General features: G+C 37.0%; 1 protein-coding gene across 1 annotated transcript; it reads right to left on the bottom strand.

Annotated features, from left to right (window-relative positions):
• Nucleotides 1-5,854: 5,854 nt before the first annotated feature.
• LOC102702591 (nudix hydrolase 15, mitochondrial-like) lies at nucleotides 5,855-8,485 on the bottom strand. The gene is made up of 4 exons (XM_006660026.3): nucleotides 8,155-8,485; nucleotides 6,794-6,936; nucleotides 6,530-6,649; nucleotides 5,855-6,178 (listed from the first exon to the last, which is right to left on the bottom strand). Exons 1-4 carry the CDS (start codon nucleotides 8,423-8,425, stop codon nucleotides 5,978-5,980), a joined length of 735 nt encoding a protein of 244 aa, XP_006660089.2. The 5' UTR covers nucleotides 8,426-8,485; the 3' UTR covers nucleotides 5,855-5,977.
• Between the last annotated feature and the right edge of the window lie 3,218 nt (nucleotides 8,486-11,703).

Raw genomic sequence — 11,703 nt, 5'->3', positions numbered from 1 at the left:
CTTTTGCTATTGATTAAATATTTGATTTTTATTCTTCTGTCAAACACACGCACCATGCGTGGTGTGGGGTTGGGGCGAAGAGCGTGCATGAGTTTTTTACTTACGTGCATGTCTTCAGGTTATCATCTAATAACAATGACCGAATTTGATCGATGAAATTAAAATCTTGAAATACATCACTGGATGGACCTTAAGCTAGATGGTGCTAACACTCTGACCCTCTGGACCATCTGCATTATTCTGTGCTCATTTCAGACCCTGAAAAGTGAAAAAGGTGCCTCTTGTTGTACCTGGACTTGTTGAGCAGCTTCAATTTTACATCTTCAGTTACCACTTGGGTAATTTATCATGCATGTATCAGAAACAGTGATGGTTTTGGCTTGGATTGAACAAACAATTGGGTAGTTACTAACTGCCCGTCATGACGTAATTTTGTCACTCACTTCTGCTGCTCTGCATTCAGTAGCAGGTTGTTGCTGTTCAGCTGGGAGCATTCAGCTGCGGTGAGATAAGTGTGTAGCTTTAGATTCTGAGAAGCAGTTGCTTGGCAGTCAGTTTTTGAGAATCTGGAAAAACTTCTAAACCCAGCTTATTCAGCTTCTAGATTCTTAGTTCATTTTACAGAATCTGTAAGTACAAATTCTTAGAAGCTGTGAACCGTTTGGCTGTGAACCGTTTGGGACAGCTTCTGTCGCTGCTTTTGGGAAAAGCTCCTCAAATAGGCGAAAGGACAGCAACAGAACAAGAGGCAGGACTGAAGCTGTGCTGGCTCCCTTTTCCTTCTTACCTTAACTTTCTGCTTGCCTGCATTGTTTAGATCCAAAAAGGTTGGCGATTTGCTGTTGGGATTACTGTTGGCTTTGCATCTGTCAGGATGTGCAACTGTGGACACCCTCCCTCTGGACCATTAGCCATACAATACAACTGTGTAGTGCATGACTGCATCTACACTAAGATGTACATTTCCTGGCAATGGTCCTCCAGAAAACTTATCAAAATGTTAAACTCCAAATTGTCCTCCATAAATTTCAGAGATAATGTTTTACTGACTTTTAAATCCTTTGTCACTAACTGATGCAAACACTTGTCCTCTGCTTGGGGATGGTTTCAGAGGGGACAGGATCAGCAGCATCAGTGAGACAGTGAATTTTCGTTTTCACTTCCTCTAGAAAATTTTTGGAAAAGTGTCACGTCAAATGTTTGACCGGATATCGAAAGGGGTTTTCGAACATGAATGAAAAAACGAATTTTATGGCTAGCCTGGAAACCACGAGATGAATCTTTTGAGCCTAATTAATCTATCATTAGCACATGTTGGTTACTGTAGCACTTATGGCTAATCATGGACTAATTAGACTCAAAAGATTTGTCTCAAGATTTCTTTCATAACTGTGCAATTAGTTTTTTGATTCATCTATATTTAATGCTTTATTTAAGTGTCCAAAAATTCGATGTGATGTTTTTAAAAAAAATTTAACAACTAAACAAGTCCTACCTGAATTCAACGGCACGGTACAACATGTTACAGTAACCACAAATTTGTCCAGGTGTCTGACTGAATTACATGTGGGTCCATAGTGTTGGTAACAGTAGTAGTAGACACTAGACATGAGTCTCTTTGGATAGCCTATACAGATCAGTGGTTCTGAGTTTGACAGATTACATGACAGGGTCACCAGCGGAAAGGTCGGCTCGTTGCTGCATATATATTTCTAAGGTTTTCAGTGTTGCATGGCTTTATCATCGAGTTCTGTTTTTCAGGATGCAAATTAACTGAATAATCACATACTCCCTCTTTCAAAAAATAATCAATTCTTCGGTTTTCGTGTCCAACGTACGTTGTTCATCTGTCTTATTTAAAAAAAATTTAAAAAATTAAAAAAAAATTAGTCACACGTAAAGTACTATTCATGATTTATCACTAATAAAAAAAATATCAATCGTAAAAAAATTTGAATAAGACGAAGAGTCAAAAATTATAGGTAAAAAGTGAAAAATTAGTTTATTTTGGGACGGAAAGAGTAAAGTTCAAACAAAGAGATTTTTATAGAAAGTATCTTGTCATATCATATTTTTTAATAAAAATTTAGTATTTTGAGGTACTGTGTATTTTGTGTATTTAAGTACCAAAATTTTACACTAAAATTTTTAATATCTTAAAATACTTTTTAAGGATCGTAAAAAAGACCTTAAACAAATGTCTCAAGAAAATTTTTGCCACGGAAAAGATCGCAATTCCTCCTAAATCGAAAGATTTCGCAAAATAAGAGTCAGAAAGGAGTTCACATGATATTTTTGCTCAACTTATTATCAACCAAACATTATCTACATATTTTAGCCCAATTATTGTCCAAATTAAAAACTTGAAATCAAAGGCAATCTTTCTATCGATGCACATTGCCAATTCGCCATCTTTTCATAGGAGCAGAGTGGCATGGCATGCAGGGAGGCTGAAGAAATGGACAGCGAAAAAACACAGATCCGATGGGACTGAAGGTGCACGCCTGCCTGACCAAAGTGGCCTTTGGAGACAACAAGCACACACAACCCCTACTACTGAAATTCCAAAAAAAATTTTATAATAACATCACATCGAACGTTTGATTGGATATCGAAAGAAGTTTTCGGACACAAATGAAAAAATAAATTTCAGGGCTAGCCTAGAAACCGCGAGATGAATCTTTTGAGCCTAATTAATCCGTCATCAGCACATGTTGGTTACTGTAGCATTTATGATTAATCATGGACTAATTAGGCTCAAAAGATTCGTCTCAAGATTTCTTTCATAACTGTGTAATTAGTTTCTTGGTTCGTCTATGTTTAATGTTTTATTTAGATGTCCAAAAATTTGATGTAATATTTTTAAAAAAAAATTTTAGAACTAAAACCTCAGATAATCTTTTCAGCTTCTGTTCTAGTGCTGCCGTCGTTTTCCTTCACAGGTGCACATCCCTGTCTGTCTGTCTGTCTGTCTGAAACTCTGAACAACTGTTTAGTTTGGAATTTTTTTAAAAAACATCGCATTAAATTTTTGGATACATATTTAAAGTATTAAACGTTGTCTAATTACCAAAAAAGTTTCAGATTCTGGTTAAAAACCGCGAGACGATTTTTTTAGCCTAATTAATCCGTCATTAGCACATGTTGGTTACTGTAGCACTTATGGCTAATCACTTTCTAATTAGGCTCAAAAGATTCGTCTTAAGATTTCTTCCGTAACTGTGCAATTAGTTTTTTGATTTATTTATATTTAATGTTTTATTTATATGTCTAGAGATTTGATGTGACGTTTTTGCAATTTTGTTGCTAAAGCTGAAAAGAAATAAAGCACAAGGGTTTGGAAGTTTCTCTCAGTGGGAATTTCTGTCCCAGGTCGCCTTCAGTGGGCAATGGCATGTTTTGTGCAATCCATTACCTCCATTAGTGCGTCAAATTTTGTCTTTCGGCTGAACTGAAAGATATGTTTTGTGGCAATAATATTTTTTTTTTAAGTTTTGGAGTGGAATTCTAAGTCCTATACCAATCAAATGAAATCTAGTAACAAGAGTCTTTAAGTGCGATGCTATTGCAAGATTTGGTATCAGTCCATGTTTGCTCCTCGGTTTTGCTAAGAAGGCTTGATTCAACACATCCAAGTTTGTGGTTATCCAAAGATGATACCAAAAGGTTGCTGAATATATATTTATTCCGATTTGCAAATTATAGAGAAAGTATTCTAAACCCTCGAGGGATGTCCTCTCATTTATTACATGCTATCCAAATAGTTATTAAAAAATTTAAAGAAATTAAAATTATGAAGATAGATTAATATAAGATATATCACTATACAAATATGTAAGTTTAAATATGACTTCTACAATCCATAAAAAAATAACAAATATGACCATGAGGATACGTATACTATTCAGAGTTCAATTTATTATTTTTGTTATAGGCTGTAGAAGTCATATTTGAACTTGCATCTTATATTAATCTATCTTCATAATTTTTAAAATTTGTTAATAACTATTTAGATAGTGTACAATAGATAAAGGGACATCACTCGAGAGTTTAAAATCCACTCTCCAAATTATGGTACAAGTTATCGAAGTATATTTCCCAATGGTTGTCGTATCACCTTTCATCTGTTGTTGCCAAGACTTCAAATAGGACCCCCTTGGGGCCAGCAAGGCATAGGAATTGGAGAAAGAATATTGGAATGTGCGAAACATATTATTACAAAAGATAATTTTTCAAGAGATTAGATCTGATCCTAACATTGTACCAAAATCTGCGTTGAACTACTCCCAAGGAATTTTACATTATGTCCAGAAAAAGGAATTCTGTAGGATTTTGGAAGCTCCAGTCCTTCGTTAAAAAAAAAAATGAATGAAAAAAAATTCTAAAGATATGCGAACAGACCTCTAACTGAGCACCCCTCAAGTCCTGGGTTAAACTTCCCATGAAAGTAAATCTCATGGTAGCGTTAAAAAAATCCCCTCGTTGGTCCCATGCCAAGGGATAGGTTTATTGCGGGCCAAGGGTTCAAGGTTTTCTTAGACGGTACGAGAAAATCTTCTTCTACGCTTAATGCTCAGAGACTGTCTTACCCCCATGGATCGAGTTTTTTAAAATTCCTTTAAAATTTGAGTCCTACAAAATTTCTTCTGGAAGTGACATCCATGGAGCCCGCCCCCCCCCCCCCCCCCCCCCAAAGATTAACCCAACGTCTCAAAAGGTTTACAATAGGCTTGCTTTTGTGGGCTCCATGAATCTGCTCTAAAGTTCTATTACCAAAAAGCTCCCACTACTCATTATTTAGGTTATTCAGACCTTAATTATTTTCCTCCATCTTTTTCTAGTCTATATCACATCGAATGTTTGGATACTGATTAGAAATATTAAATATAGACTATTAATAAAATCCACCTCATACCCTGGACTATTTCGTGAAACGAATCTATTGAACCTAATTAATTCATGATTAGCGAATGTGATGTTACAGTAAACATTGTTAATCATAGATTAATTAGGCTTAAAAAATTTGTCTAATAAAATAGTCTTCATTTATTTAATTAGTTATGTTATCAGTCTATATTTAATACTTCTAATTAACATCCAAACATCTAATTAATAATTGACTACAAAAAATCTCTAAATCCAAACAGCCAACCCCATGGAAATCCTGCAGTACCGTACCAAACCACAGAAGGACACGACGGCTAAAAAGCAAACAGAAAACAAAGCAAAGTGACAATGTGATGTCAAGTGTGTAACTGAGGAAACAGGTGAAAGAAAAATAATACGTTTTGTTGAACAAACTACTAGAGACTGGGACAAGCACTAGCAATCCGTCGTCTACCATTTCTTCCTTTCTTTTTGCATTTCTTTTGATTTATCTCAGGTTTGAGTTGCCCAATCCAAACATGCCACTGTAAAAGTTTTCATCTGGGCGTGCTGAATCTCCCATTTGTATTTGCGACACATCATCAGGACTAGTGCGATGGAGACATGAGAAAAAGCAACACCATGTTCCAAATTGTAGTGAGAAAAAAACAAAAGGGAGAAGATAAACATTGCAGCAAAACAGGTATTAGAAACAATGGAGTGACGAACGAATGGGGAACCAACAGGATCAGCAATATGATTGGTGTTCACAAACTTCCTGATCCTAATTGAGTAAAAGGACAACCCACTCAACACACCAATCTGATTTATGCTATACACATAAAACCCAGATGCATTAGTGCATCTGTTTGGTGGCATCAACAGGGACACATGGGGGTTACTCAGATACCTCAGAGCATAATAGTTGTAACAAATGTTTAACGTGATCAATATGTTATGTAAACAATTGAACAAAGAGTATAAGATATATTCTACAGCAACCTTTTTCGTGATTTTGTCAGCTGTACGCCTCAATTGATATAATTGACTCCAATGTAAAACATATAGTATTTAGTATGTGCGCTGATTCATGCCACTGCTAATGGTCCCTTCAGAATTTTGGCAAATTGAACTGCACTCTTCGCTCCGGAAAGTCTGGTGGACGCTGGTATACAACTGAGGCAGCATGAATTAAGATGCGTGCAGTCAGACCCCAGATTAAGTACTTCTGGTTCTCTTTCTCATAATTGAAGTAATGAATTGTGAATGTCTGGCCCATCTTCTCACGCTCCTCCGATGTCCTGTTTTCATCCTGCAGTGTTCCAAAATGGATGGATGTCACAATGTTCAAACAAGAAAATGAAATAGATCTCTTTTACCACTGTTTGCATATAATAATTATTTTACTGTATTAACACATGAAATTCTCACAACTTTCCAAAGTACTCCAGTTCATTACATCAATTACAGAGCAGAGAATATTCCAAGCTAAATCACTGCAGTATGGAACTTTTGCCGTTATGCTCAGTTATGCTCTGGACACTTGCACAGTAAAATACAAATATCATAAACATCCAATCAAGGATGTAAATTTACCTTCCCTATAAAATGGAAATCATGTGAAGCACTTCAATTAATCTGGTCAGAAGATAAATATACTGACCTTGAGGAACATCTCCAGCGGTACATCAAAAATCTCATCTACCTCGTCAACATTAAGAACAGGTTTAAATGCTTCTATATCTGAGAGAATGCCAACAATAGGAACAACCACCAGAAGATGCTGCAAGAATGTGCAAAGATTTGTAAATGTAACACCTTAGAAGAAAAGGGTTCCCCCATTTCCTGTTGATGCATTGCAACACAGTTTTCTCTGGTGTAAGAAAAAAATAGTTTTGTTGTAAAACAAAATGGAGAGTCATTGCACCTTTGACAAAAAATGCTCTAAAGAAGCAACAACAGTGACCAAAGAAGGATCAAGCCCAATTTCCTCCTTTGCCTCCCTCAGTGCTGTTGCTGCATCATCAGCATCACCTTCCTCAGCCTTCCCTCCTGGCAATGCAACCTCCCCTGACAATCTCAAAATTAGGCAAGAAAATTAGTTAGAAAGTCTATAGCAACAGGCGTTAGGCATCAAAGATCTCGGTCATGTTTTCATCAACACTTTTGGGTATAGTTGAAGCAACTGTAGATAAAATCAGCCAGGGCAGGCTAAACTTTATTAGCTCACCTGAAGAAGCTAATTTTAACTGAGTCAGCTCTCTAGGAGAGCGAGAAATGCAAACTCAATTTAAGTCTTGTGTAAGCCAAATGCCCAAACCTAGATTGGAACCATTGAGCTCAAGTCCCAAAACTCAAAATCTATAAAGAACATACATGAACAGGCTTGGTTGGCTCAACTGAAAAATAAGGTGCAAAGTCAACTTGTTTCATTTCAGAACCAAATCCCAAGTTGGGTGAACAATTCCTGAGGTGAGGCCAAATTGCTTTCAAGTTGTAAATTCTGACGCACCCTACTTGTTTATCCCAAATAGACACCAAATTAGGGTATACTCCCAAATAGACACCAAATTAGGGTATACTATGATTATGATGTTCCTATTGCCAAACTAACAGGGAACTAAATTCCAACCATTTGTACAAATTGTTTGTTCAAAACATTCCACGAAGGCCATTGCTTGGATCGCCTAAAAATTTTGAACTGAACAAGAGAGAAACACCTAGACCGATCATTTCTAAGCTACCTTCATGAATCACACTCACATCGTATAATGTAGTTCCTTATTATTATATTTATGAACCATAAACCAATCACCCACATCAACACTACATTTGTTTGTTTCCAATATGACAAAAGATTTTGATAGAAACTACAATCCTTCAACATATATGTACACTAGATAGAGCATTAGAAACAAGAAAAAATTGCATCTATAGCAACAAGATTTGGGTGGTACCACCAATTTACACGTGGTAACGCCCACCATAAATTACCTAAACAAATCATGAAGACAAAAGTAACAAAGAATCATATAATTATTGCTGCGATGTGCTCTCAGAAACAGTTACATTTGCTTCATTAACCGTAGCAAAAATGCCGATAGCAAGCGGGCAGATCGCCCTGGGGACCGATGGAAGAAAGCCTGAAATGGCCCCTACACTCCCCAACCTAACGCTCGAATGGACCGCCAATGGCGGACTCGCTGCCGACAAAGCTCCCACATCTTGCGCCAACCCCCAAACGGACCCCCACACAAGTACACAACGCGCCAAGGAAGAGAAGCTCACCGGAGTGGGTGGAGAGGGAGGAGGAGCGCTTGGTGAGGATGACGCGGAGCTCGCCGTCGCCGCCGCGCCCTCGGAAGAGGCAGACCAGCACGGCGGCCCTCCGCGTACGGAACATCTCCTCCTCCTCACCGCCGGCCGCCGCCGCTGCCGCCGCGGAGGTGAGGGCGACGCCGTCGTACGGGGAGGGGGGCGCCTGGTACAGCCTCAGGCGCCGGACGAGCGCGCTGATGTCCACGGCGGCGGCTTCCGCCGCCTCCGTCCCCGTCCTCATGGAGAGTTACCCTGGGAGAGATCGACTGGAGGCGGAGGAGGTGTCTGGTGAGAATGGTGGTGGAGGGGTTTGGTTTCAGTCGACAGCAATAGCCGCCTCCTCCTACTCCTCGTGTCGAGTTGACCGTTGACCCCACCAACAATATGTAATACCTCCGTTTCGTTTCGCGTTTGACTTTTTCGGTGGCTATGTTGTATTATTTGTTTTATTTAAAAATTTAGTATAAATATAAAAAATAATAAGTTGCGCTTAAAGTTTTTTTATAATAAAGTAAGTTACAAGCAAAATAAATAATATTTTCATGATTTTTAAATAAAACAAATGGTCAAGCCTTATAAGAAAAAAAAGTTAAACATCTTATATTATAAAATGGAAATGGAGGGAGTAGTATATTTGTACTCCGTAATAATTTACTGGAGTTCCTTTCCAAACAAAATTGTTGTCCCTTCGCTTTGTTTTATTGGATGATGTTTACTATGTATCTGGGTTTAATTATTGATTTTATTAAAAGTATATTATTATGAATTATGTTATTATAATTTGTTTATGATTATAGTAACTTTAAGATAACTTTTTATATTTGCATAAAGCTTCAAATAAGATGCGAGTCAAATATGATCGATCAGTGAATGGCGTCAAATAAAAGGAGGAGAGAGCATGAATTTGTAGCTCATATCTAATCACATTCAATACTTTGGTAGCTATATTTTTGAACGAGGGAATATCTTGTAACAACAATTAAATATTGCATCTATACAGCGTTTGGCTGGATTTAAACACTGCTCCATTTTGATTTCCAGACTAAAAAAAAAACACATTTGAGTGGGGTAGTCAACAGGTACAAAACTGTATAGGTTAAAAAAAAAGGTAGAAGCAGGATTGACAATAGGATGTACTGAAAAGAAAAGAAAAAAGCAGTAGAAAAAAATGTCTTTTTACGTAGGAATAAGACTACATAACCTCTCACCTAACAAAATGGGTATTTAACCTCCTAATCTTAATAATACCATCTAATTAACCCCCTTATGGTGGTTTTGCTTCTTGGTTTTGCCCTGTTGGCATGCCACGTTGGACATGCTATCACGCTGGATCAGCCGGTGGCAGGGATTTTTCTAGTGCCTTCTCCTCATTTGTCTCTCCATTTGCACATGAAGTATGTATGATTTTTATCATTCTTGAGATTGCCATTGAAGCGAGGGTTGCACGAAAGCAGCCCCAGGTGCAAGATTGGCACTGGCAAAGTATGAGGCAAAGAGAATTTTTGATATAAAATATTTATATATGACACATAGGATGCTCCACAATTATTAATGAAACTAATAGCAAAAAATAACTCACCACTATAAACCCTTGTAATATTAGCCCTAATCCTTTGTGAGTCAATTAGGTTGGGAAACCACATCAATAAGTTATGGAGACTCACCTTTACCTTGTGCTGCTAACAGATCAAGTTGATCTACTTCCTGTCATACGCCTGGTGTTTTCCTCGCCGGGGTGGCCAGATAGAGATACAGGAGGAGACGCCGAGTAAAACGAGAAGTCGAAAAGACACGACTGGTTCATTGGATTGGTTTTGAGTCTTTTATGCATGTCCTCCTCACGCAACGGATTGAATTAGATCAATCTGGAAAGACTCCCCAGCGTGGCCTGCCAACAGAGCAAAACCAGGGTGCAAAATCATTGTTAGGGGTTAATTAAACGGTTTAGCAAGGTTATGGTGTTAAATACCCAGTTTGTTAGGTGAGGGGTTTAAGTAATCACTTGTCAATAGGTTGGGGGGTTACGTAGGCTTATTCCTTTTATGTAAGACCAATTAACATATTTATGGCTGATACATGCCATCATCACAATTATAGTACAGGGTTGTTTCCTATACTCCATTCATTCGGAAATTTAAAGATTTCCAGGATTCAAAACATTTTTTATAATATAAATATCTCTAGTACTATTTACTGTACTACATTAAGTGTAAAAATTCATCAAACAACTTGTGACTGCAACCGGAGAAATTGTCATTTGGGGTGTTAGATTTGATGTTTCCAGATTGTCTTTGTTGACACTTTGATTATGCTAACACTCGTGAGTAGAACGATGCAAGTCACTGGATCAATAAGAATGTGTCATGGTGTTAAATAATCAAACCTAAATTTATTTAATTTATTTAGTGTCAAATAATCAAATCACGTGGGGAGGGTGATGCAATGCAAGTCACTGGATCAATAAGAATGTGTCTCCGGCTGTAAGTGTGAGCAACTAAGCTTGCATCCACTGGGCATTTCGTCGTAAACACCCAGAACATAATGGAAGTAAAATTATGAACTCAAGACCGATGAACAGATGCAAAACCATAGAACTCATAAAATGTAAGTATATAATTAAGTTTATGATATATTGACCTGTATTGAGATACTGCAGATACATAAGTCTAAATAGGTAATAGTACAGCTATTCCAATTAGCGACGAAAACAGCTCAAAAACAGATAGAAATTGCCTCAGCTGTTTTTGTTTCCATATCCTTTTTTGGAATTAGAATCAAAAGTCTGAAATACGTACACAATTGAATAATATCGAATATGAAAACACTGCAAATATGGTAACAGAAAATTTATCTCATTATAAAAACCCTTAAACCAAGCTTCCAATTATTTTCTATACAATAGATAAAAAATTCCAAATTTTAGCAACCAACAATACTACTTTATATCATAAGGACTACAGCCATGTTCATATATCATTTTGTCAATGATGGTCTTAATACCAAGTAAAGATCATGGTTCATATATTATTGCAAATTAAAGTGCACATCTCAGATATTATTATAAAGTTTACATCTCATATCGTAAGTAAAGTGCACATCACATTAGGTCATTACAAACTAAAGTGTGTATATGTTTTGACTATTTGGTCTACTTTTATGGATTTATGGTATATGGTATGGGCCTACAGAAATTCCAAAAAGTTTCTAGAAGTATTCTGACCGATTCACATTTCCAACATAAAGTGTCCTATCGTATCCGTTTTTATTTCCAAGGAAAAAAAATTCCAAATCCTTTTCCGATAATTTCTGAAAAAACAGACCAACGATTTTGATTTTCAAAAATAAACCTGGAACCTAGAAAGTTTCCAAATCGTTTTCAACACTACTTTCAATCCCTTGTTTATCTAACTATCCCAATCACTTGAGAATCTTCAGAGGTAAGCATTACAATTTGTGGTTACCATCCCAGACAAGGACCCCAAAACAGCAAGTAAAAACTGAAAGCAACTAAAGGAGAAA

Source organism: Oryza brachyantha, chromosome 8 (assembly GCF_000231095.2).
Source record: "Oryza brachyantha chromosome 8, ObraRS2, whole genome shotgun sequence".
In the NCBI taxonomy this organism is placed as follows: domain Eukaryota; kingdom Viridiplantae; phylum Streptophyta; class Magnoliopsida; order Poales; family Poaceae; genus Oryza; species Oryza brachyantha.
Note: the sequence above shows the minus strand (reverse complement) of the source record. Positions and strands in the feature narration are given on the sequence as shown.

Excerpts from the sequence above, each read along its gene's own strand:
- LOC102702591 (XM_006660026.3), bottom strand. The coding sequence starts at position 8,425 with ATGAGGACGGGGACGGAGGCGGCGGAAGCCGCCGCCGTGGACATCAGC. Across the intron at positions 6,650-6,793 it reads TAGAGCATTTTTTGTCAAAG|CATCTTCTGGTGGTTGTTCC; the intron begins GTGCAATGACTC and ends ACATTCTTGCAG. Across the intron at positions 6,179-6,529 it reads CGCTGGAGATGTTCCTCAAG|GATGAAAACAGGACATCGGA; the intron begins GTCAGTATATTT and ends GGAACACTGCAG.